Below are 26,550 nucleotides of genomic sequence, written 5' to 3'. Positions count from 1 at the left end.
AGGTGTGCACTGATACATCTGTGCCAAAGAAGGCAGGTGGAAAGAGCATTCAGGAAGAGGAGGATGAGGGGGGGGGCAGTATTCAGGAGGATGAGTCCAACAGGGGAGAGAAGAGGACCACAGAGGGATGGGGTGGGGCAGGAGGGGAGCAAGAGACTGCAACCAGACCCCTCTGTCCTTCCTCCTCCTTTCTCTCTGGTTGATGTGTGACTCACTGATCTGACTGCAGGACAGTTGGGAAGACAGTTAAACTAATTGGATATTTTATGTGTTCACATGTGCTAGTTTTCACTGGATGTGTTTTGGGACCCATTTAAAGGATCATGTCGGTATTTTACAACGTTAGATGGTTCATTACCCTGTAATTAGTCTATGAGCCAGGAAAAACTGTAATCCATGTCTCGTATTTCTTTAAACAGCCACTACACACATTTCAGCTAACTTTAACCACCGCTAGATAAAAACCAATAGGAGTGATGGGGAAAGTGTGTTTATCCTAGCTCATACACTACTTTCAGTGTAAGAAACCGTCTTACATGAGGTTAATAATGAATTCATCCTCTTAAACTATGTTTCAACATCTTACTATGTGTGCTTGTAATAAGTTAACATGTTTGAGGTGTGTTTTCAGTTTTCACATCAGTGCTATTGGTCACTGGATATGTTTTAGGATGTACATGTGAGTTGGAAGATGTTTTTGTGTTGCTTTCAGGGTTGAGGTCAATTAAATTTGAATTCCAGTCAATTCAGAAAGTAAACCAAACTCCAATTCAAAATGTTCCTAATTGAAAATAATTGGAATTTCAGCATCCATCCTGAATTGACTGGAATTGAAATGGGATTGATCCCAACCCTGGGGCCCTTCCTCTTTTGTTCTCTAGTGCTCCTCTATTGTTCCTCAAGCAAGGGGGAGGCCGATGACATCACAGATTCTCATACATTTTCATTGAACCTTTATTTAACTAGGCAACTCAGTTAAGAAGTCATTCTTATTTATTATGACGGCCTACCCCGGCCAAACCCTAACCCGGACGACGCTGGGCCAATTGTGCGTCGCCCTATGTGACTCCCAATCACGGCCGGTTATGATACAGCCTGTGATAGTATTTTTTATGTAACATATTTAGGAAGATAAGACAGTGGGATAATCTACATGTTGATATGTAGATGTGCTGGTGCTCTCTTGCTTTTATCATTCTGATTGATCTTTTTTATACTGCTTTTGTTGTGTTTTTATATTCATATGTTACATTTATAATTTATTTTCTGCCTCAGAATTCTAAATCTATAATGACTGAAATATGAACATTTTCTTAACAGGTACAGTACAAAGATGCAGCAATACAACGTCTACCAATGTATATCAGTCTAGTAACAACCATATTATGGTGAGTACAAAAATAAGGACATTTAGAATGATTCCTTCAAGTAAAATAAATAAGTAAACACACACCCAAAATAGTTCAGACGTTCAATAATTGGGGGTATAGACTTTATTTTTCTATTATTCCTGCAACCCAGTGATAGGTGCAACTTTGTTATTACGGAAGCTTACCACCATAATCTAAATTAAGACACTTCCCTCATTTAATACTTAAAGGTTCCATTTCTCCAGCCACATCCCTCAGCTGTTTAACAAAACAATGATGGGGTGGCAACTTTGTTGTTTGAACTGCAAATTGCCCCTTTAACCACTGAAACACTCCATTTCAAGATTTAGGCTTATTATACAATATAGAAGTGGGTTATTTGACTTCACACAGCAGTGCCACACCACGTAGTATCCAGTACTCAGGTGGTGCAGCAGTCCTCAGTTCCACAGCAGCAATGTAATTCAGGTCCATCCTTACAGGCTTCTTATATATGGGACAGGAGTATAACTGGGCATCCTTGACACCTGAAATGACCACAGCAACGATAAACATCCATTACTTATACACAATGATCACATGAGTTTCTTTTTCACTGCATGTTGTCCATTCAGTAGGTCTGAAATACTGTAACCATTAAAGACCACATTGTTATTGACCTAAAAGTGAAATATCATTCCCACTGACATATTCAACATGTAATGTATAGATGAAAACAAGGCGCAGCTAAATGAGATACTGTTCAATGAGTCTCCAGGAAGTTACAGTAACTAGTGACTACAGCACTCACCATTGTTTTCAGCATACATCCTGACTACAGGCATCATCTCAAACAACACTTTGGGTTTAGAGTCGATGAGTTTGCAGTTCCTCCTGTCCCAGCCCGCCCCCTCCAGATAGAGGCCGTACACATACACCCCCTCAGAGGGCGGCTGGGTGATGTCATCCTTCATCCACTTGGTCACCTCGTTGCACAGCACCATACGGTCTAGGGCCCAGCCCTTGTTTGCACGAGTGATCTCCTACACACACAAAAACAGAGTTACATAGACTGGCTTTGTCTTTGTAGCTTCATGATCAACTATGACTGTGTAGTGTCTGCAACCTCTAAATATAACCTCAGTGGCCGAGCCAAGTCTGTAAGTATGTTCAATTGTGATTGCATTAGAATATGTGAATGTGCCGTCTGTACCTGTCTCATAGCGGTCAGGAAGCCCTGTGGGTTAAAGAACCCTGTCATCCAGAAACAGTTGGGCCGTCCTTCAAAGATCCACGCCTGGAACTGACGGTTCCTATCCAGCAACTCAGTAAACCAGAACCCTAGAGTGCTGGAGGCCCATGACGCCTAGAACACAGGAATACAGAAGTAGAAAATAGAACATGGAATACATGCGTAGAAAACTGAATAAATGTGTACTCAAGAGGCAGTAATAAACGTACCTTCTTCCAACGTGAGGGGATGCGTGCGTCATACATGCAGTCCAGCGCGTCCCGTAGGTTCTCACTCATGATGATGGTGCCGTCGATGGCCAGTTTGAGGTCGGTCAGCGTGTTCCTGACCAGCACGATGACCCTCTGCATGCGGTCTATCTCCTGACGCAGGAAGATGTGCATGGGCTGGAGCAGACCCATCGTCTGGAGCCTCTCTCTCACCTGGATATATTGAAAACATGCTCTTGTGAAATTACACTTTAAATAAACGTTGATTTGATTCTTAACATACTGGAATGCAAATGCATAACACAGTTCTGAACATTAAAAAGTAAACCTCTATTGCAGTAAAAACGTTACCTTCAAAGTGCATCTCACTGCACTATGGGTTATATTAATGAAAGACATTTTATTGCATGGGTTATTGTTAGATGACTTGGCGTCATCCTGCGAGAGTTTTTGCGATCTACCTTGCTGCAGCAAGGTATTATGGGAAATAATATTTTTAAATGGCCAGCACTGTATTAATCATGGGTGATTATTTCCAGTAGGGTTAGCTAACTCCAGACCAGTGCTACTCACTTCAAATGGTACGTAGTCTGGAGGTAGTTTCTCCAGCATGTCGTCAGCCAGCCTGGCCACAATGGCCTCCCTGGTCTCCCCTCCGCCACTGGAGCTGTCCTTAGGCTGAATGGACAGGATGGTGTCCAGGACGTCTTTGGCCAGCTTGCTCTGATACGTTATATCAGCATTGGGGTGCAGGCCAAACACCTCTGGTGTGTCGTAAGCCGGTAGGCCCTGCGGGGGAAAATACATAGGATTAGAGTCTGCATGTCTGTGCATTACCAAACTACAGTAAACCGTGGAATGCATTGTGGATATTTCATAAGGTGTTATAAGTGCTTATAATGCATTATGAACAAGGTATTAATGGGAAGTGTTACCAAATGTCTCAATGCCGCACATAATGTATACAGCACACATCTTCATGCAGTCTGACTACATTAATTCAATATAATGTTATACAGCACTGTAAACTGCAGGAGAGACTGAGTGTGAAAAATGGACTGACCTGAATGTATGTCAGATATTGGTCCACGTTGGAACACTTGGGAATGCTGTAGCCTTTGTAGAAATAGAAGTCAGGTCCAAACATGTTTTCACTGAACCAGACCTTGGCGAAGGTGTTGAGCAGACGCTTGTCATAGTCGTCTGTCACCCTCCCGCCATACTGGATCTCCCCGATCATGTAGCGCACTGTATTCCAGGATACACCCTGGGGAGACGTCAGACTACCATCAACACAGGAACAGACACATCTTACATAGGAAGACATGTAGCAGTACTAACAGTAGAAGTAAAGATAGAGCTTTACTTAGTTACAGCAGGAGCTTCTCATCTCTGCACCTACCTTCTTGATGTCCATGTCGTCCAGGTGGTTCTGAACAAACTGCACGGTGGCGTTGAAGTCAGCCTGGTTGAACTCGTAGGGGATGTTCCAGCCCAGGGGGCCGAATTTACGCCTCTCCTGTACCGTAGAGTGGAGGAACACCACCCCATACAGCATGGGCCTCCACTGGACCATGTTACTGACATCCAGCAGGTCCTGGTTAATGCCTGGAGCAACAAACAAGAAGCTAGGGTTAGGATTAAGGCTATGGTTGAACTGGGATGTGGACGTGAATCTAGGGTTAGGGTTGAACTGGGATGTGGATGTGAATCTAGGGTTAGGGTTGAACTGGGATGTGGAAGTGAATCTAGGGTTAGGGTTGAACTGGGATGTGGATGTGAATCTAGGGTTAGGGTTGAACTGGGATGTGGAAGTGAATCTAGGGTTAGGGTTGAACTGGGATGTGGAAGTGAATCTAGGGTTAGGGTTGAACTGGGATGTGGACGTGAATCTAGGGTTAGGGTTGAACTGGGATGTGGACGTGAATCTATGGTTAGAGTTGAACTGGGATGTGGATGTGAATCTAGGGTTAGGGTTGAACTGGGATGTGGACGTGAATCTAGGGTTAGGGTTGAACTGGGATGTGGACGTGAATCGAGGGTTAGGGTTGAACTGGGATGTGGACGTGAATCTAGGGTTAGGGTTGAACTGGGATGTGGACGTGAATCTAGGGTTAGAGTTGAACTGGGATGTGGACGTGAATCTAGGGTTAGGGTTGAACTGGGATGTGGACGTGAATCTAGGGTTAGAGTTGAACTGGGATGTGGACGTGAATCTAGGTTTAGGGTTGAACTGGGATGTGGACGTGAATCTAGGGTTAGGGTTGAACTGGGATGTGGACGTGAATCTAGGGTTAGGGTTGAACTGGGATGTGGACATGATGCTGGGATTTGGGTTGTGGTTAAGGCTATGGTTGAACCAGGATATGGACATGGACATGAAGCTAGGTTAAGTGTTAAGGGTAGGGTTGAATCAGGATATGGACATGGACATGAAGCTAGGTTAAGTGTTAAGGGTAGGGTTGAACCAGGATATGGACATGAAGCTAGGTCAAATGTTAAGGGAAGAGTTGAACCAGGATATGGACATGAAGCTAGGTTAAGTGTTAAGGGTAGGGTTGAACCAGGATATGGACATGAAGCTAGGTTAAATGTTAAGGGTAGGGTTGAACCAGGATATGGACATGAAGCTAGGTTAAATGTTAAGGGTAGGGTTGAACCAGGATATGGACATGAAGCTAGGTTAAGTGTTAAGGGTAGGGTTGAACCAGGATATGGACATGAAGCTAGGTTAAGTGTTAAGGGTAGGGTTGAATCAGGATATGGACATGGACATGAAGCTAGGTTAAGTGTTAAGGGTAGGGTTGAACCAGGTTATGGACATGAAGCTAGGTTAAGTGTTAAGGGTAGGGTTGAACCAGGATATGGACATGAAGCTAGGTTAAGTGTTAAGGGTAGGGTTGAACCAGGATATGGACATGAAGCTAGGTTAACCTGTTACTCCTACCCCCTACTTTTTCGAACATTCTGTTAAAAATCGCGCAACATTTCAGAGCCCTGCTGCTCATGCCAGGAATATAGTATATGCATATGATTAGTATGTGTGGATAGAAAACACTCAGACGTTTATAAAACTGGTTAAATCACGGCTGTGACTATAACAGAACCAGGATATGGACATGATATGGATATGGACATGAAGCTAGGTTAAGTGTTAAGGGTAGGGTTGTGGTTTAGGGTTAACCGGAAGAAACGGCGGTGAATGTGTGTGTTTGTGTAGGTGCGTACACATGCATGCATATGTATGTGTGAACCGTGGTGTGACCCACCTCCATAAGTCCTCTTCAGCCCTGCCTTCAGTCCCTGTGGAGGCTCATTAGTGAACTTGTTGGACATCTGCAGCAGTGTGATGGGGAAGTGTTTATGGACCTCTGTAGTAATCCACAGGCGGAAGGTCTCATGGACGGCGTCTGTCTCTGTCACAGTATCCATCAGCTCATCCATGAAGTCCAGGCCCAGGTGGCAGTTCTGGAGCAAGGCCCAGCCACCCTGTGTGTGCATTCGGGATAAAATACAAAGTAATATAATGCATAGTTAATTGTCCATATTGGGAGAGTGATTCATTACTAATGTCCTTACGTAATTCAATGAATAATGTGAGGGAGAGGCATGTGATGTTAGTCCATTTCATTTTTAATACAGTTTAATACAGTCTAAATCAATCACATCCATTTTCATTAACACCATGGTTCAATTTCAAGTCATATTCCATCCCTATCGCAATTTGAATTCTCAATTTGATTACAAATGAGATGACATGGACCACAATTCATGGCAGAACGCTGATTCCTAATAAGTTAGTTTCGCTCCCCAGACTTCCTCACAAAGCGCAATAGCCTGGGGACGAGGATAATTATAACTTGACTGTTAGGAGTCCAGTCAGTGTGTACTGTAATGCTGTGTTCAGGACTCACGTTGGCCATGGTCTGCTGGAGCAGCTTGCGTGCGTGGACCTCCTGTCCCTGGCCCATGGAGACATAGCGCGTCTCTATCTTCAGCCTCTTTCCCAGGACGATGATGGAGTCGGTGGGGTCTGAGCCCATGGACAGGAAGCAGATGAGCGGGGTCCGGGGGTCTGACTCCTCCCACGTCTTCTCTAGGTCCAGGATCACTCCCTCTGCATACTTCTCCCCCATCGAGTCCATGATGTACTTACGGGCCTGGAGGATAACAGGTAAAACATTAGTTAAAAAGTCACCTGCTATTAGATTCAAGAAATATGCAGTAGAAATACTCTCTAAAACTCAGTCCAAAGCTTTGATGAAAATACCAAAAAGCGTAGACATTTCATAAAGTTTTATGTCTTGGATTGATTGATTGATTAATTACTTAATCATTCAATGAGAGTTACCGGTGTACCTGTGCGATGGTCCTGTCTGGGCACCAGGAGCGTATGAGCAGCAGGCGGTGGAAACAGTCCAGGTTCTGGTCATAGGCATTAGGAATCACCTCCTCCTCAGGGGTCTCCTTATCAAACCATGCCTTCCACTGCTTCTCATTACAACAGATCTGGACACACACACAGCTCAGTACAATGACTAGTTCAATGCCATATGTGACAGAGCTTAGAGGAGTAAAAGGAGCACTGTAATCAGAGGAGCACTACAATTAATAGGGGGGTTTACCAGGGTGAGGGGGCCATGAAACAGACTTATTTAGGGGACCATTTAAACAGACTTATTTAGGGGGCCATGAAACAGACTTATTTAGGGGACCATTTAAACAGACTTATTTAGGGGACCATTTAAACAGACTTATTTAGGGGGCCATGAAACAGACTTATTGAGGGGGCCATGAAACAGACTTATTGAGGGAGTGTATTTTGAGAGCGGTACAACATGAAGTACCAGTGTAAGAAAGCACCACATGGGGAACACACCTGATTAAGGATATCAGAGAACTGCCACAGTTTACTGAGCTCCACCAGATTGAGCCAAGTCATGTCTAAGATCCACTTGGCCGGCTTATGGGGGCAAGCCTTCAGATCCAGAGAGGCACCTCCTGCATAGGACAGACAGAGGATGTTCTTTCCAAGCCAATGGTCTGTGAGCAATGAACAACATTTTGCTATTCAACATTTCAGTAACTGTGGACTACAGATTGGTGGAATTAATTGGAGGACGGATTTTGTTCCACACCTTTAATGAGGGTGAGGAACTCGGCGTGTTTCACGCGGTTACTCTGCATGTCGATCTTCAGCGTCAGCAGGAGGGTAAACAGGAATTTGTGCTCCTCATACAGACCCCTGGCTGCATACTTGTGTACCTCAAAGGTCATGTGCTCAATGATGTTCGCTATTCGCTTGCTGGTAATTTGACTTTTGGTTGATCTGTTCAGAAGGCATAGTGTGATGGTTATTATGTTAATATTAAAATATAACTGTTGCTATGGTTTCAGATATTATACTTGAAGAATCAGAAGACTCCTACAACTACACAAAAGGTTATGCAAAACCACATATCCCCCAGTGTAACTTATCAATTCACTAATCATTCAATGTTTACATAAAATGACTGAACCACATCTGAGGACCAACAATTCAATTTAAATACATAAATACAAATATATGTTATTCAGTATGAGACAAAGTGTATTACTACTGTACCTGGCCAGAGAAAGGTCAAAGATTCCCAAGAACTGTCGTAGTGACGTTTGGTACATGACGTTAACCATGGACATCTCAGTGATGAGGAAGTACAGGATGCTGCCTCTGGTGGCCACTGTAACAGCACAATAACACACAGGCTGACAGTGAGTGACAGACAACGCTCATTCTATATTATCATACATCCAGCTCAAACAAACTTGCCACTGGAAAAGTGTGAGGAACAGATTGCTCCTGAAGAACAGTCAACACAAGGTGGTTCGTGCCAGTTGCCATCCAGCAGAGCACTGTGATTGGTTGGTCAGCCAATCAATAAAGAGCCCAAAGTGTTTTGATCCTTACCCTGAAACAAACCGGTACATTACAACCCACCCAACTCACCAGGTCTGTACCGAGAATAACTCTACCCTAACCGCAGTACAACCCACTCACCAGGTCTGTACCGAGAATAACTCTACCCTGGTGAGTGGGTACAACCAACTCACCAAGTCTGTACCGAGAATAACTCTACCCTAACCGCAGTACAACCAACTCACCAGGTCTGTACCGAGAATAACTCTACCCTAACCGCAGTACAACCAACTCACCAGGTCTGTACCGAGAATAACTCTACCCTAACCGCAGTACAACCAACTCACCAGGTCTGTACCGAGAATAACTCTACTCTAACCGCAGTACAACCAACTCACCAGGTCTGTACCGAGAATAACTCCACCCTAACCGTAGTACAACCAACTCACCAGGTCTGTACCGAGAATAACTCTACCCTAACCGCAGTATAACCAACTCACCAGGTCTGTACCGAGAATAACTCTACCCTAACCGCAGTACAACCAACTCACCAGGTCTGTACCGAGAATAACTCTACCCTAACCGCAGTACAACCAACTCACCAGGTCTGTACCGAGAATAACTCTACCCTAACCGCAGTACAACCAACTCACCAGGTCTGTACCGAGAATAACTCTACTCTAACCGCAGTACAACCAACTCACCAGGTCTGTACCGAGAATAACTCCACCCTAACCGTAGTACAACCAACTCACCAGGTCTGTACCGAGAATAACTCTACCCTAACCGCAGTATAACCAACTCACCAGGTCTGTACCGAGAATAACTCTACCCTAACCGCAGTACAACCAACTCACCAGGTCTGTACCGAGAATAACTCTACCCTAACCGCAGTACAACCAACTCACCAGGTCTGTACCGAGAATAACTCTACCCTAACCGCAGTACAACCAACTCACCAGGTCTGTACCGAGAATAACTCTACCCTAACCGCAGTACAACCAACTCACCAGGTCTGTACCGAGAATAACTCTACCCTAACCGCAGTACAACCAACTCAACAGGTCTGTACCGAGAATAACTCTACCCTAACCACAGTACAACCAACTCACCAGGTCTGTACTCCTCTCTAGCGGTGTTGATCTGGATCTCGGTCTCGGCTGAGATCTGTAGTTTCTGTATGACGTCCTCGGCGGTGCGCTTGGTGTTGCCCAGGACGATGATGAGGCTCTCGTCGTCCACCAGGGAACCCTGCGTAGAGGTCAGACGATACAGCAGGTTGTCCTCCAGCTCTTTCATCTTCCTCTTGTTGGCTGTTACATCTTCCAGCAGGTCTGTGCGCTCCTTCTCCAACTCCTAGATATAACAGGGATAGATAAGAGCACTGTTCAGACAATAATGTTCTTGTTGGTGTAGCCGATGCAAAATGGCTAGCTAGTTAGCGGTGGTGCGCACTGGTAGCGTTTCAATCGGTGACGTCACTCGCTCTGAGACTTTGAAGTAGTGGTTCCCCTTGCTCTGCAAGGGCCGCGGCTTTTGTGGAACGATGGGTAATGATGCTTCGAGGGTGACTGTTGTCTGTGTGCAGAGCGTCCCTGGTTCGCGCCCAGGTCGGGGCGAGGGGATGGACGTAAAGTCTATACTGTTACATTGGCAGTCACATCCTCCAGCAGGTCTGTACGCTCCTTCTCCAACAGGCAGAAACACCGGTCAGTCACAGCTCAGAACATGAGAATTCAGACCAACAGCAAGAGAAACAGGCACGCCATTCAGACAGACACTGATTTTGAGGGTCATTTTTCAGGTCTTTTAACATTTCTCTGCTGGGTTCATTCTCTGTGTTCATTTGATTCAGTACATTTCAAAATGGGTGGTCACAGTCATTATGTACAATTCTAATAAACGCTCACTATTAAACAACTACAACAAAATGACCTTTTGTTGATACATTCAAATGTTTTTATCCATGATTTCATAAGCACGTGGTTGGACGTGGTTCCTGACCTGTTTCTCAGTGAGGATGACCCGTCCCAGCAGCTGGTCCTCCAGACCCCTCATGGTGACAGTGAAGTCTATGATGGAGGTGCGGGCGCTGATCTCTGGGGTGTACGCAGGGTTGGGGAGCTTAGTGGTCACATAAAGACGGAACCCCCTCATCACATCCACCTCCTTGTCTCCCACTTTCACCTGGTGCAGGAAGAGAGAAAGACAGTCATGAAGGGAGAAAGACAGTCATGAAGGGAGAAAGACAGTCATGAAGGGAGAAAGACAGACAGTCATGAAGGGAGAAAGACAGTCATGAAGGGAGAAAGACAGACAGTCATGAAGGGAGAAAGACAGTCATGAAGGGAGAAAGACAGTCATGAAGGGAGAAAGACAGACAGTCATGAAGGGAGAAAGACAGACAGTCATGAAGGGAGAAAGACAGTCATGAAGGGAGAAAGACAGACAGTCATGAAGGGAGAAAGACAGTCATGAAGGGAGAAAGACAGTCATGAAGGGAGAAAGACAGTCATGAAGGGAGAAAGACAGTCATGAAGGGAGAAAGACAGACAGTCATGAAGGGAGAAAGACAGTCATGAAGGGAGAAAGACAGTCATGAAGGGAGAAAGACAGTTATGAAGAGAGAAAGACAGTCATGAAGGGAGAAAGACAGTCATGAAGGGAGAAAGACAGTCATGAAGAGAGAAAGACAGTCATGAAGGGAGAAAGACAGTCATGAAGAGAGAAAGACAGTCATGAAGGGAGAAAGACAGTCATGAAGGGAGAAAGACAGTCATGAAGGGAGAAAGACAGTCATGAAGGGAGAAAGACAGTCATGAAGGGAGAAAGACAGTCATGAAGGGAGAAAGACAGTCATGAAGAGAGAAAGACAGTCATGAAGAGAGAAAGACAGTCATGAAGAGAGAAAGACAGTCATGAAGGGAGAAAGACAGTCATGAAGAGAGAAAGACAGTCATGAAGAGAGAAAGACAGTCATGAAGGGAGAAAGACAGTCATGAAGAGAGAAAGACAGTCATGAAGAGAGAAAGACAGTCATGAAGGGAGAAAGACAGTCATGAAGAGAGAAAGACAGTCATGAAGAGAGAAAGACAGTCATGAAGGGAGAAAGACAGTCATGAAGAGAGAAAGACAGTCATGAAGAGAGAAAGACAGTCATGAAGGGAGAAAGACAGTCATGAAGAGAGAAAGACAGTCATGAAGAGAGAAAGACAGTCATGAAGGGAGAAAGACAGTCATGAAGAGAGAAAGACAGTCATGAAGAGAGAAAGACAGTCATGAAGGGAGAAAGACAGTCATGAAGAGAGAAAGACAGTCATGAAGAGAGAAAGACAGTCATGAAGGGAGAAAGACAGTCATGAAGAGAGAAAGACAGTCATGAAGAGAGAAAGACAGTCATGAAGGGAGAAAGACAGTCATGAAGAGAGAAAGACAGTCATGAAGGGAGAAAGACAGTCATGAAGAGAGAAAGACAGTCATGAAGAGAGAAAGACAGTCATGAAGGGAGAAAGACAGTCATGAAGAGAGAAAGACAGTCATGAAGAGAGAAAGACAGTCATGAAGGGAGAAAGACAGTCATGAAGGGAGAAAGACAGTCATGAAGGGAGAAAGACAGTCATGAAGAGAGAAAGACAGTCATGAAGGGAGAAAGACAGTCATGAAGGGAGAAAGACAGTCATGAAGGGAGAAAGACAGTCATGAAGAGAGAAAGACAGTCATGAAGGGAGAAAGACAGTCATGAAGGGAGAAAGACAGTCATGAAGGGAGAAAGACAGTCATGAAGGGAGAAAGACAGTCATGAAGAGAGAAAGACAGTCATGAAGGGAGAAAGACAGTCATGAAGAGAGAAAGACAGTCATGAAGAGAGAAAGACAGTCATGAAGGGAGAAAGACAGTCATGAAGAGAGAAAGACAGTCATGAAGAGAGAAAGACAGTCATGAAGGGAGAAAGACAGTCATGAAGAGAGAAAGACAGTCATGAAGAGAGAAAGACAGTCATGAAGGGAGAAAGACAGTCATGAAGAGAGAAAGACAGTCATGAAGGGAGAAAGACAGTCATGAAGGGAGAAAGACAGTCATGAAGGGAGAAAGACAGTCATGAAGAGAGAAAGACAGTCATGAAGGGAGAAAGACAGTCATGAAGGGAGAAAGACAGTCATGAAGAGAGAAAGACAGTCATGAAGGGAGAAAGACAGTCATGAAGGGAGAAAGACAGTCATGAAGGGAGAAAGACAGTCATGAAGAGAGAAAGACAGTCATGAAGGGAGAAAGACAGTCATGAAGGGAGAAAGACAGTCATGAAGGGAGAAAGACAGTCATGAAGGGAGAAAGACAGTCATGAAGAGAGAAAGACAGTCATGAAGGGAGAAAGACAGTCATGAAGAGAGAAAGACAGTCATGAAGAGAGAAAGACAGTCATGAAGGGAGAAAGACAGTCATGAAGAGAGAAAGACAGTCATGAAGAGAGAAAGACAGTCATGAAGGGAGAAAGACAGTCATGAAGAGAGAAAGACAGTCATGAAGAGAGAAAGACAGTCATGAAGGGAGAAAGACAGTCATGAAGAGAGAAAGACAGTCATGAAGAGAGAAAGACAGTCATGAAGGGAGAAAGACAGTCATGAAGAGAGAAAGACAGTCATGAAGGGAGAAAGACAGTCATGAAGAGAGAAAGACAGTCATGAAGAGAGAAAGACAGTCATGAAGGGAGAAAGACAGTCATGAAGAGAGAAAGACAGTCATGAAGCGAGAAAGACAGTCATGAAGGGAGAAAGACAGTCATGAAGAGAGAAAGACAGTCATGAAGGGAGAAAGACAGTCATGAAGGGAGAAAGACAGTCATGAAGGGAGAAAGACAGTCATGAAGGGAGAAAGACAGTCATGAAGGGAGAAAGACAGTCATGAAGGGAGAAAGACAGTCATGAAGAGAGAAAGACAGTCATGAAGAGAGAAAGACAGTCATGAAGGGAGAAAGACAGTCATGAAGAGAGAAAGACAGTCATGAAGAGAGAAAGACAGTCATGAAGGGAGAAAGACAGTTATGAAGAGAGAAAGACAGTCATGAAGGGAGAAAGACAGTCATGAAGAGAGAAAGACAGTCATGAAGGGAGAAAGACAGTTATGAAGAGAGAAAGACAGTCATGAAGGGAGAAAGACAGTTATGAAGAGAGAAAGACAGTCATGAAGAGAGAAAGACAGTCATGAAGAGAGAAAGACAGTCATGAAGGGAGAAAGACAGTTATGAAGAGAGAAAGACAGTCATGAAGGGAGAAAGACAGTCATGAAGAGAGAAAGACAGTCATGAAGAGAGAAAGACAGTCATGAAGAGAGAAAGACAGTCATGAAGGGAGAAAGACAGTTATGAAGAGAGAAAGACAGTCATGAAGGGAGAAAGACAGTCATGAAGAGAGAAAGACAGTCATGAATAGCCCCAGAGATAATAACCCCATAATGATAATGTGTTTCATTGGATAATGTGATGATTGATAATGTGGTTAGGATAATAGTACATACCTTATAAGTGGAGCCCGTCTTGATGAAGTTTTTCTCCAGTATGTTGTCCAGTGCAGGGTCCAGCTCCTCCCCTACGTCCTCGATCAGTAGGGGGCGCCCCAGAGACAGGCTGTCCTCCAGGTGGTTCCTGAAGTACTTGTGGTTCAGGGAGGTGATCTGGGAACCACAGAAACGTCTCATTACTGACACAATATTACACATAGTTTTTTACCAAGAAGGAAGATCTGACAGATCCAAAGGTTAGTTAGGCCTAAGGCAAGTGTACCCGCTGTTCGGAAACATACTAAATCTATTGGCTGGACAATGGGAGGGCATAGTTATGGGAGAGAATACTGTGAAAATGAATGCAGCCCAACCTGCAGCTCATTCCTGGATTCTTTCTTTTTTATCCAGATCTTGCCCTGGGTCTGAGGGTCTATGAGGAGAGGGAAGCGTGAGGCCTTGGTGATGATGATCCCGTTCTGGATGGATAGGTCATCGTTGGGCAGGCCCTGAAGGTTCCACTCGCTGACCGTAGGTGCGTCGATCAGCATCTCGGTCAGGTTGAGGTTGCTCCCAAACGGGATGTGTCTGGTCTTCATCTCCCTCTGCCAGTCGGTCAGGAGAAGGTTCCGGAACTCCTGGTTGAAGGGGCCGGAGTAGGACAGAAAGGCTGTGGCCAATAAGACGTCACCTGAGCCAAGAAGTTAGCACACATAGGTTGGTTCACGCCTCCATCCTACTACAGATAAAATACTAATACGTATTGAAAAATATGGTACAGAAGCAACCGGAGCATCTCCCCAAAAAATAAGATGTTGAGAATTGTAGGCAATGACAATAGGTCATACGAAGCTTTTGTGAAAGTCAACCCTGTTATTTTAAAAAATGCGGAGAAAAAAGGGTTGAATGAACCCACCTACAAGGCGCTTGGTCTGGGTGGCAAACCCTTTGCTCTGCTCTGTCCAGCGCTCCTTCTCTCCAGCCAGACCACTGATGAGGCTAGAGGCCGTCTGCATCTTGTGTCTGCAGCGTTCAGCATCCTCCAACAGAGTCTGAGAGAGAGAGGCAGAGAGAGAGAGAGAATATTTGTTTTTAACAGAATATTTGTATTTATTAGATAGAGATAAGAGGTGTTCAGTACCTGTTTCTCCATCATGGCCTTCTCATACTCTGCTTGGACCACATCCAGCTCTGCCTGCTTGTCATCCAGCTCTGCCTGGGCCGCCTGCAGGTCTATGTTGGCTATGGCCAGCCGGTTCTGCTGCACTGCCAGGTTAGCCTAAGAGGTAAGTACAGTATCAAATATTAACTGGACACTCGGGGACAACCAAATGTACTGGAAAGAAGAAATCAATTAGCAAGTTTGTGGTACACATGTCAAAGGTTATCAGAGAGGCGGGTTGTGTTACACAACACCACCTGGGTTAGGCCCACCTTTAACGGGAGCACCTCCTTGTTGATGGAGAAGAAGGAGGCCATGGCTTTCGTCCAGGAGGCCAGACCAGCCACGTTTCCACACACACGCGTGGCCGTCTCCAGGGTGTAGTCTGGCATGTCGAAGTAGGGCAGCAGTAGCTCCACCATCTCCTCATTGATACTGTCTTTGGGGAATTGCTGTTAGAAAGAGACAACAGAGCCGGAGATCAAAGCAAGCTGCCATTGCATCACCACTGAAGTTGATTTCCTGGTCATATGTGCCTGTAGTGCAGTGTCTATAGTGTAGTATGTTACTGTAGAAATGCACAGTGTAGTAATATTACAGGATGCAGACATTGTACCTGCACACTGTACTACTTTATTTGCTTAGATGCTGGCCATCTGTTTCCTACCTGTAGACTGCCCAGGAAGTTCCCAGCAGTCATGAGTTTGAGGGACTCCTGCCAGGAGGGCACGGTGCAGTTCTTCTCTGGGTCGATCTTCACCGTGTTCACCCTCCTCTGGAACAGCAGCAGAACACAGTCCATGATCCTCATGATGAGGTGGGGAGGCCGACCCAGGGTCCGCACCGTGGCAATGTCTGACGGCTTGATGGTCTGATGAATACATGAGGAAGGAATATGAGTAACTGAATCTTTAAAAAAAAAATGTCTTGCCCTTTTCTCCCCAATTTCATGGTATCCAATTGTTTTAGTATCTTGTCTCATCGCTACAACTCCCGTACAGGCTCAGGAGAGACGAAGGTTGAAAGTCATGTGTCCTCCAATACACAACCCAACCAAGCCGCACTGCTTCTTAACACAGCGCGCATCCAACCCAGAAGCCAGCCGCACCAATGTGTCGGAGGAAACACTGTGCACCTGGCAACCTTGGTTAGCACACATTGCACACGGCCCGCAACAGGAGTCCCAGGTGCGCGATGAGACAAGGATTTCCCTACTGGCCAAACCCTCTCTAACCACGCTAGGCCAATTGTGCGTCACCCCACAGACCTCCCAGTCGCAGCTGGTTACGACAGAGCCTGGGCGCGAACCCAGAGTCTCTGGTAGCACAGCTGGCGCTGCAGTATAGTGCCCTTAACCACTGCGCCACCTGGGAGGCCCTCATTAAATATTTTCACCTGAGAGAACTACCACATTGAGCCGGGGTGGGCAATCATTTCAGCTCGAGGGCCACGTCAGGATTTCAAAATTCAGCAGAGGGCAAATTGCGGCATAGAAAAAGGGCAGTTATTTTAAAACATATAGGTCCATTATATTTTTTACATACTTTCTATATAGTTTGACATTCAAGAGTGGCCTTCATTCAAGAGTAACCCAAGATTAATCATAAAACATGTTTTTACTCCAACCTCCCCTGGGCGACTAAGAATGGGCTCGTATGTTGCCCACCCCTGATGTTGAAGGACAAGACTTGGGTCAAATACATTTGTCAAAACTGATTCCATTATTTTGGGGTACAATGGAACCAATGGAATTGTCTCAAAAGTGTAAACGCCAGCTTAACCAAATGCATCCATGGCCAGAGAGGGACACACGAAACACAATTGGAAATCTGAACTTGAAGCCATGCCTGGGTCTGATGCTTCTCAGAAGAATCCCCTTGTCACCCCCTCAAACCCCCCAGGCCCCTCCCATCCCCCCTCCCAACAGACCTGTAGTGCACCCTCAGCCTCCTCCAGGGCTGGCTTGGCAGCCTCCAGCTTCTCCTCAGCGAAGGCCTTGTCAGCAGAGATGCTGTCCACTATGGCCTGAGCTTTATCCTTGACCTTCTGGACTTCCACCTTGACCTTCTCTGCTGCTTGGGCCTTCACTGTCACCACCTTCAACACCTGAGACACAACAAACCATCACAAGAGAGACAGGAAGTGAGGTGCATCTTTCGCATAAAGCAAAAGTCAATATGCAATATGAAGAGTGTTGGTCCCATGTTTTATGACCTGAAATAAAATAAAAATATATTTAAAAATAATTTCTCTCAAATTTTGAGCACAGATTTGTTTAAATCTATGTTAGTGAGCATTTCGCCTTTGCCAAGTTAATCCATCCACCTGACATGTGTGGCATATCAAGAAGCTGATTAAATAGAATGATCAAACAGGTGCACCTTGTGCGGGGGACAATAAAAGGCTCTACTTTCCGGCTACCCAGATAAAACACTAAATAAACTTCAGTTAGTGCTAAATACGGCTGCTAGAATCCTGACTAGAACCCCAAAATTTGATCATATTACTCCATTGCTAGCCTCCCTACACTGGCTTCCTGTTAAGGCAAGGGCTGATTTCAAGGTTTTACTGCTAACCTACAAAGCATTACATGGGCTTGCTTCTTCCTATTTTTCCGGTTTGGTCCTGCCGTACATACCTACACGTACGCTACGGCCACAAGACGCAGGTCTTCTAATTGTCCCTATAATTTCTAAGCAAACAGCTGGAGGCAGGGCATTCTCCTATAGAGCTCCATTTTTATGGAACGGTCGGCCTACCCATGTGAGAGACGCAGACTCGGTCTCAACCTTTAAGTCTTTATTGAAGACTCATCTCTTCAGTAGGTCCTATGATTGAGTGTAGTCTGGCCCAGGAGTGTGAAGGTGAACGGAAAGGCACTGGAGCAACGAACCACCCTTGCTGTCTCTGCCTGGCCGGTTCCCCTCTCTCCACTGGGATTCTCTGCCTCTAACTCTATTACAGGGGCTGAGTCACTGGCTTACTGGTGCTCTTCCATGCCGTCCCTAGAAGGGGTGCGTCACTTGAGTGAGTTGAGTCACTGACGTGGTCTTCCTATCTGGGTTGGCGCCCCTTTATCGGGTTGTGCCGTGGCGGAGATCTTTGTCGGCTATAATCGGCCTTGTCTCAGGATGGTAAGTTGGTGGTTGAAGATATCCCTCTAGTGGTGTGTGGGCTGTGCTTTGGCAAAGTGGGTGGGGTTATATCCTGCCTGTTTGGCCCTGTCCAGGGGTATCATCGGATGGGGCCATGGAGATACTCTCAATGATCGGCTATGAAAAGCCAACTGACATTTACTCCTGAGGTGCTGACCTGTTGCACCCTCGACAACTACTGTGATTATTATTATTTGACCATGCTGGTCATTTATGAACATTTTAACATCTTGGCCATGTTCTGTTATAATCTCCTTCCTGCACAGCCAGAAGAGGACTGGCCACCCCTCATAGCCTGGTTCCTCTCTAGGTTTCTTCCTAGGTTTTGGCCTTTCTAGGGAGTTTTTCCTAGCCAACGTGCTTCTACACCTGCATTGCTTGCTGTTTCTGTACAGCACTTTGAGATATCAGCTGATGTAAGAAGGGCAAAATAAATACATTTAATTTGATTTTAAAATGTGCAGTTTTGTCATACAACACAATGCCACCAATGTCTCAAGTTTTGAGGGCGTGTCTAACTGGCATGCTGACTGCAGGAATGTCCACCAGAGCTGTTGCCAGAGAATTGAATGTTAATTACGCTACATAAGCTGCCTTTTAGAGAATTAGTCAGTACGTCCAACCAGCTTCACAATCTTAACCACACCAGCCCAGGACCTCCACATCCAGCTTCTTCACCTGCGGGATGTCTAAGGGGGTGGGATGGGGTTGTTGTCTGTAATAAAGCCCTTTTGTTGGGAAAAACTGATTTGGCTGGGTCTGGCTCCCAGTGGGTGGGCCTGGCGACCAATGTCCTCCAAATTGACTAATTTCCTTATATGAACTGTAACTTAGTAAAACCTTTGAATGTTGCGTATACATTTTTGTCCAGTGTATGTACACTTCAAAGTTCTGGTATTGGTATTTGGTAAGTCTGTTGCTGGGAAACAAGAGATAGAGGAGTAGCATACACCAAACATACACACACACCATGTCTGCCTTCTCGTTGGCGATTTGCAGCTCCTTCTCTTTGACCTCCAGCTCGTTGCTGAGTAATGCTACAGACACAGAGGCCTCCTTCAGCTTCTGAAGACCTGTGTTCATTCTGATGGGGAAACAGAATGGGATCAGCAATCATTGTATTATACAAGTATACCAGGTAAGTTCGGTCTAATCTTTCTTGAACACATATTAATGGGTAAAAGGATGACTAAAAGGCAGAATAGTAAGAGAGTGATATAGCACAGTGTACACCATATATTGGCATATAGAATACTATATAATACTAGAATTATATTCAATCATGTGATAGACACACAGCATTACGATAGATAAATGCTGTGAAAAACATCTACAATTTCTTTCGACCATGGTGTACTGTGAAGCCGCATGTTCCACATAGGAACGAAGAGCATTAAGAGAGTAAGGAAGTACCGTAATTTCCGGACTATAAGCCGCTACTTTTTCCCCACGCTTTGAACCTCGCGGGTTTATACAATGACGTGGCTAATTTATGGATTTTTTCCGCTTTCACAAGATTCATACCGCCAAAAAACTGAGCACCGTCACATAATGTGACGTAAATGGAGCGCGCTCAAACTTCCCATCATTCTGATTACGGTAGTCATTTTGTCACCCTCATCGTGGCAAAGACACAGAGAAATGCATATGATGCAGCTTTCAAGTTGTAGGCGATCGATCTGGCTGTTGGAAAAGGAAATAGAGCTGCTGACAGCGTAGAGCATTGTCAAAAAATCCACTATCATCAACGGGTTTCGAAAGGCTGGACTGCTGCGTGTTGAAGAGGGCAGCGATCCAACATCGGATGAAGCAATTCTGAGGCTATTCAACTCCGACACCGGAGGAGATGACTTCAATGGTTTCAGTGCACAGGAGGAGGAAGATAGTGACCAATGACTTTCTTGGTAGGCTACTGTTTACTGCTATTTTTAAATGTTTTGTTACAAGCTGTGTTTCGTTTAAAGGCTGTGTAAAGTTAATTTGTTTCAATGTACCGGTAGGCACCTGCGGCTTATAGACACGTGCGGCTTATTTATGTACAAAATACATATTTTTTAAAATTCAGTGGGTACGGTTTATATTCAGGTGCGCTAAATAGTCCAGAAATTACGGTACTGTAATTACCTGTGTGCCAGCGTCTGCACCTCGGAGTGCTTCTCCTTATAGATGGTCTTGTATCCCTGGATGAAGGAGAGGTAGGACTTGGGAGTGACGTGCGTGGCGCGGCGGTACCTCTGGAAGTAATCTACACACTTCTCTGCCACGCCGTCCTGGAAGGAGCCCATACACTGCACCACCTCCCCCTTCACCACGGACGAACAGTCGATGTCATAGGTGGACAGGAAGTGCTCTGACACTGGAGAGTACACAGATTAATAGTGATTTGCTTCAATCTCCAAAGTGTGCAGTATACATTTATACTGTATGTACGCATACAGAGACGAAAACACATGCTTACCCACAAATGGACACCAGCGGACACACAAATACACACACCTGCGATCAGAGCATCTTTGGGCCAGCGGCTGAACCAGTCCATGGTGCAGCCAGAGATGAGGGCAGGGAACTTCAGGGCTCTGTTCCGGAACTTTTCCCCAACAGGAGAGAAGCAGAGAACCACGTGTAGGTTCTGTCTGACCCTGCTCATAAAGTAGTCATGGAGAATGTCATTGGTCGGTGGTCGCCGAGGAAACTCTCTTTTCATGACTGGTATGAGGTCACTGATGATCTCATCAATTTCGTCTCGAGCAAACAAGTTTGACACCTGAGAAAATATCACAATATACAACAACAGTTATCCAAGTTATAATGGAGTGCGATATTTTTTTCTCAAACACAGATTGACACAACTTCTTGAAAATGCTCTAATGTTTTACGTGTGTTCATGTGATCAATGTGCTGACCTCCCCAGATGATAACACATTATTCATGTAATCCAGGAAAGACTCGTCCTTGATCTCGTTATCAGTGAAGATGAAGCTGATGCCTTTTCCCTGCTGGCCTGCTGTCCTGTACAGACCCTTCAGATCCTCCATCAGGTTAGCAGTGTTGTACGAACTGAGGACAGAACACAGGGATGTTACAGGTCATAGCGAAGGTGTGAAAATACATATTTTTCACAATGAGTATTTCCTCCACTCCTCCAATGCGTTTCGAGAAGGAGGCGAGGACAGGGGACGTGAGGAATCGAGGAAAGACAAATTGGCAGAGTTACTGTGCACTTGCAGTAATGCAAGCAAAGCTACCATCTATGGGAGGACAACAGAACTGCATGACCACCTTCAATACATTATAAACGTCTGTTACAGTTACAAAGGGACTGTATGAGACCGTGTGTCTGTTCCAATAACCTTCCTAGCAAACTACTTATTATGAAGTAGGAAGTATGTAGTAGTATGCTACTAAAGACAGGGTGTGTCTGTACCGTGTTAGTGTGATCTGAAAGGTCTTGTATCCGGCGATGAAGGAAGCCAGTTTAGTCAGGCTCTGCTTGCCTGATCCCCCCACTCCTACTAGAAGGGCATTCCCTCTGGGGGTGCGGATGATCCTGGAGATCTAAAGACAGACATGGGGCGGCAGGGTAGCCTAGTGGTTAGAGCGTTGGACTAGTACCCGGAAGGTTGCAAGTTCAAATCCCCAAGCTGACAAGGTACAAATCTGTCGTTCTGCCCCTGAACAGGCAGTTAACCCACTGTTCCTAGGCCGTCATTGAAAATAAGAATTTGTTCTTAACTGAATTGCCTAGTTAAATAAAGGTTACATTTTTAAAAAGAAAGAGAGAGAGATTCCTTCCTTTTCTGTTCTTATATCAAGAGATTTGATGCGTACACTCATTGGTGACTGACTAAGATAGCTAAGCCTTTGAAACGCTTTCAATGTGAATGTTTAGTAATAATTTTTATGAAGACCCTCTTTGTAATGTGATATAAGCATGTTTATAATACCTTATGATCTATACACAATGCACTATAATGCATGACAAAGGTGGTAATAATTGCACATAAACACCTATAGGTGAACATAATGACAGTTTCCCTCTACCTTGACAAGGTGTATCATAGCATCTCTGAAGAACACCATGTCCATGCCAGCTCCTCTGATGCTCTCGTTGTACTGGCCAAGGAACATGTTGAGCCTGTCCATCAGGCTCTCAAGCGACTCGATGGGCTCGTACACCTTGGGCATCTCAAAGTCTGTATCCTCTGGCTCCTCACCTGGTGGAAAAAATGGGAGTCATTGTCAATGCCAGATTATTCATTCAAATGTTCCAACTCTCTGCTAATGTAGCACGCAGCTAGTTTTTCTTGGTTTGGCAATATTGAAGCACTTTGAATTTAAATAAAACATTTATTTTCTATTTATTATTGTATATACTCATGTAATATCATTATAATATAATTACTGTATTTATTCACGTAACCTGCAATTCAGCTTTAAACTGCAGTGTCTACAACATAATAATACAGCTAAACACACCATCTTAGAATGTACTGTTTAAATCCTTAGTACACGGTAGAAAAATACAGCACATATTTAATATAGACAATATGGGTTCAGAAACTGTAAATGCAGGATCATGGGATAGATACAGTGTATGTATGTGAAGGGGCTATACAGTACCTGGGGCTCTGGCTTTACCTGTAGCTTCAGGAGCATCCCTTAGGAAGTCAACAAAGTAGCTGTCTACTCCGAAGTCGACCACAGCCCTCTCTTCCTCTCCTAGCTCCTCCTCTACTAGCTTGACCAGGGCCCTGTCGAACCAGGCTACATCTTCTGGCATGGTGAACCGGTCTGCGATCACACGCTTACACTCGTGCTTCCACAGCTGAAGCAACACCTACAGCATACAGGGTCCAAATAAAACAAAAACAAACGTTATCTCACGGAAATGTTAACTCTACATTCACAGAACGACTGCTGATTAAATGTCTAGAATCTTACTGTAACTTAGGACAGAAGTTCATTCAGACCTTTGGATCCAGTGAGAAACCTTTTGATATGTATTCCTCTAGTTGTATTGGATTGACTGATTGATTTGTTTATGTTTATGTATTTCAAGAAGAAATTCAGTCCCACTTTATTTGAATAGTCTGGATAGTCCATCTGTAGAGCAGGTCATTCTGTCAACAAACTATCTGTTGATAAGCAGCTGCTTGCTAAGGTTACAGTAAGGGTTAGGTTTAGAATAAGGGTTAGGGTTAAGTTCAGGGTTAGTTGATAGTTGAAATATTACTGATAGTCTGTAGCGCATCTACAGATGGACTATCCAAATAAAGTGTCACCGCAAATTCTCTTTAGAAGTTTTAATGGACTCACAGTAAGAGAGTTGACTAACTCAGCGGTTGGGTTGAGCATGCCCTGCCAGACTCTGGACAAGTCCCTGAGGTTGAAGATGTAGTGGAACTTGGCCGGAGTGGGCAGCATCTTGACCGTGGTCATTTGCCACAGCCGACGGGTCAGCGGCACCAGCTTGGCCACAGTTCCACGCACCTCTTCTGTGAAGCCTCGCCAGGCACAGTAGTGCCCTGACCCAATGACTCCTGGTCAGGGAAATAAATGAGGTGAGGGGAAAAGGGGTTGACGACATGAAGGTGGGCGAAGCATTGAGGTAAATAAGTTAAAGAAAAATAGTGTTTTTATTGATATATATATATATATATATATATATATATATTATTATATATAATTATATAGATATCTAATAGAGTCAAAATTCAAGCCCAGTGTCAATGGATGAGAAGTAGTATTGGTAACTCAAATTAGAGGGTATTCATACATTTTCTTTTTTAAATATGCTAGAAGGGGAGAGGGAAACCCACACTGATCAAGAAGATAAACCATAGAGTCTCCACACAGATGCAATTCCAGAGTTTTTAAAGGATCCAAACCCACCAAATATCTTGTCGATGGATGTGTTGGAGGGCAGGGTGCAGTTGAAGATGGAGAACTGCCTCTTCAGTCTCTGGGGGATGTCGTTGCGGCCTCCCCCTGGGTGGATCATCGCTGCCAGGAACTGGATGTCTACTATATTGGTGAACTCCCCCGGCTTCTCCAGATTGAAGAACCCATTCTGTTCCATCAGCTGGCGGACTATCTCATTGGTGACCTAAAACGGGGTGAGTCAAATTAGGAAATTAGGTAAAAAGGCAGAATAAGCTGTACACTATCGGATTGCAATTTCATATGGTAAGGTTTCCCAGGCTAACAAATGGGAAAATTGTAATTTTTATGCTTTCGCTATGGTGATTTAACGAGTGCTGAGTATGAGTCCGACCTGATCTCCCCATTCGTTGATGACTGGCATGTTGATGTCGTCCACAAAGATGGACATCTTCTTCCCTGCAGGAGGGCCGTAGGTGGTGCCCATCCGCTTGTCCACAAAGCTTTCCACAGTCCGCTGGAGAGAAAGAAAGATTGGGTTGAGTGTTTCATCTTTACAGACAGTGAATTAAAGGAACAAAACACACCTTTGAAATAATGTTACTGTCAATAAATGTTGCATAGACCTGAAGTAGTCAGATAAACTTTCTGACAAGTGACTGGAAAACATTTTCATTCATTCACAACTGATCTTAGAAAGTCCTACCCATGTAAAAGTTGAAAAGTTAGAGGAAAGAGCAGGAAGTGTGTGGTGTTGTTTTGGAGGTGTAATACCTGGAACATGAGTGGAGTTGTGGCGGAGGAGAAGTTGAGACTCTTGGCCATGTGAGTTTCGGGGTCATACTTTGACATGTATCCCTTGATGATGACGGTCTTGGCTGTGCCTTGCTCTCCGATCAACAACACAGCCTGCGACAAAACGAGGAAGGGATTACTCTTGAGGATCTGACCAAGATCACATGGCTAGGGGGTAATTTATCCTCCAAATACAAGCCAAATTAACAATACGTGTACACTCAGAACAGGATTGCTGATATAGGATCATTTTAGATTATAATAACAATATACAGTAAATTCGGAAAGTATTCAGACCCCTTCACTTGTTCCACATTTTGTTACGTTACAGTCTTATTCTAAAATGGACCCAATACCCCATAAAAACAAAGCAAAACGGTTTTGATTTTTTTTGTATGCAAATGTATTAAAAATGAAAACTGAAATATTAAATTTCCATAAGTATTTAGACTCTTTACTCAGTACTTTGTTGAAGCACCTTTGGCAGCGATTACAGTCTTGAGTCTTGTTGGGTATGACGCTACAAGCTTGGCACATCTGTATTTGGGGAGTTTCTCCCATTCTTCTCTGCGGATCCTCTCAAGCTCGATCCTGACTGGTCTCCCAGTCCCTGCCGGTGAAAAACATCCCAACAGCATGATTCTGCAAGCACCATGCATCACCGTAGAGATGGTGCCAGAGGTCAATCTTGGTTTCATCAGACCAGAAAATCTTGTTTCTCATGTTCTGAGAGTCTTTTAGTTGCCTTTTGGCAAACTCCAAGCGGGCTGTCATGTGCCTTTTACTGAAGAGTGGCTTCCGTCTGGCCACTCTACCATAAAGGCCTGACTGGTGGAGTGCTGCGGAGATGGTTGTCCTTCTGGAAGAGTCTCCCATCTCCACAGAGGAACTCTGGAGCTCTGTCAGTGGCCATCGGGTTCTTGGTCACCTCCCTGACCAAGGGCCTTCTCCCCTGATTCCTCAGTTTGGCTGGGTGGCCAGCTCTTGGAAGCTATTTTCCATTTGAGAATGATGGAGGCCACTGTGTTCTTGTGGACCTTCAATGCTGTAGACATTTTTTGGTACCCTTCCCCAGACCTGTGCCTTGACACAATCCTGTCTCTGAGCTCTACGGACAATTCCTTCGACCTCATGGCTTGGTTTTTGCGGGACCTTATATAAACAGATGTTTGCCTTTCCAAATCATGTCCAATCAATTTAATTTACCACAGGTGGACCCCAATCAACTTGTAGAAAAATCTCAAGGATGATAAATGGAAACAAGATGCACTTGAGCTCAATTTTGAGTCTCATAGCAAAAGGTCTGAATACTTATGTAAATAAGGTATTTCTGTTTTATTGTTTTAATACGTTGGTAAA

The 26,550-nt window shown here is 44.7% G+C and overlaps 1 protein-coding gene across 1 annotated transcript in view; it reads right to left on the bottom strand.

Moving 5' to 3' along the window:
- Nucleotides 1-1,478: 1,478 nt before the first annotated feature.
- LOC118364067 (dynein axonemal heavy chain 5-like) overlaps nucleotides 1,479-26,550 on the bottom strand; it is a 52,754-nt gene continuing 27,682 nt past the window's right edge. Inside the window, exons 30-62 of the mRNA XM_052489710.1 lie at nucleotides 25,171-25,305; nucleotides 24,791-24,913; nucleotides 24,409-24,622; nucleotides 23,833-24,056; nucleotides 23,155-23,353; nucleotides 22,558-22,730; nucleotides 21,941-22,071; nucleotides 21,420-21,573; nucleotides 21,013-21,280; nucleotides 20,641-20,872; nucleotides 19,486-19,600; nucleotides 17,291-17,467; nucleotides 16,029-16,232; nucleotides 15,634-15,813; nucleotides 15,341-15,478; nucleotides 15,116-15,251; nucleotides 14,574-14,890; nucleotides 14,218-14,373; nucleotides 10,711-10,893; nucleotides 9,819-10,062; nucleotides 8,416-8,530; nucleotides 7,949-8,139; nucleotides 7,690-7,811; nucleotides 7,170-7,319; nucleotides 6,725-6,970; nucleotides 6,080-6,299; nucleotides 4,213-4,418; nucleotides 3,874-4,077; nucleotides 3,384-3,599; nucleotides 2,811-3,023; nucleotides 2,563-2,715; nucleotides 2,161-2,392; nucleotides 1,479-1,897 (exon numbers count right to left, since the gene is read on the bottom strand). Of these exons, the coding sequence (XP_052345670.1) occupies nucleotides 1,746-1,897; nucleotides 2,161-2,392; nucleotides 2,563-2,715; nucleotides 2,811-3,023; nucleotides 3,384-3,599; nucleotides 3,874-4,077; nucleotides 4,213-4,418; nucleotides 6,080-6,299; nucleotides 6,725-6,970; nucleotides 7,170-7,319; nucleotides 7,690-7,811; nucleotides 7,949-8,139; nucleotides 8,416-8,530; nucleotides 9,819-10,062; nucleotides 10,711-10,893; nucleotides 14,218-14,373; nucleotides 14,574-14,890; nucleotides 15,116-15,251; nucleotides 15,341-15,478; nucleotides 15,634-15,813; nucleotides 16,029-16,232; nucleotides 17,291-17,467; nucleotides 19,486-19,600; nucleotides 20,641-20,872; nucleotides 21,013-21,280; nucleotides 21,420-21,573; nucleotides 21,941-22,071; nucleotides 22,558-22,730; nucleotides 23,155-23,353; nucleotides 23,833-24,056; nucleotides 24,409-24,622; nucleotides 24,791-24,913; nucleotides 25,171-25,305 (6,123 nt within the window). The 3' untranslated portion in view covers nucleotides 1,479-1,745. The remainder of the gene's footprint in view (nucleotides 1,898-2,160; nucleotides 2,393-2,562; nucleotides 2,716-2,810; nucleotides 3,024-3,383; nucleotides 3,600-3,873; nucleotides 4,078-4,212; nucleotides 4,419-6,079; nucleotides 6,300-6,724; nucleotides 6,971-7,169; nucleotides 7,320-7,689; nucleotides 7,812-7,948; nucleotides 8,140-8,415; nucleotides 8,531-9,818; nucleotides 10,063-10,710; nucleotides 10,894-14,217; nucleotides 14,374-14,573; nucleotides 14,891-15,115; nucleotides 15,252-15,340; nucleotides 15,479-15,633; nucleotides 15,814-16,028; nucleotides 16,233-17,290; nucleotides 17,468-19,485; nucleotides 19,601-20,640; nucleotides 20,873-21,012; nucleotides 21,281-21,419; nucleotides 21,574-21,940; nucleotides 22,072-22,557; nucleotides 22,731-23,154; nucleotides 23,354-23,832; nucleotides 24,057-24,408; nucleotides 24,623-24,790; nucleotides 24,914-25,170; nucleotides 25,306-26,550) is intronic.

The sequence above is a fragment of the Oncorhynchus keta genome, chromosome 31 (genome assembly GCF_023373465.1).
Source record: "Oncorhynchus keta strain PuntledgeMale-10-30-2019 chromosome 31, Oket_V2, whole genome shotgun sequence".
Classification (NCBI taxonomy): Eukaryota; Metazoa; Chordata; class Actinopteri; order Salmoniformes; family Salmonidae; genus Oncorhynchus; species Oncorhynchus keta.
Note: the sequence above shows the minus strand (reverse complement) of the source record. Positions and strands in the feature narration are given on the sequence as shown.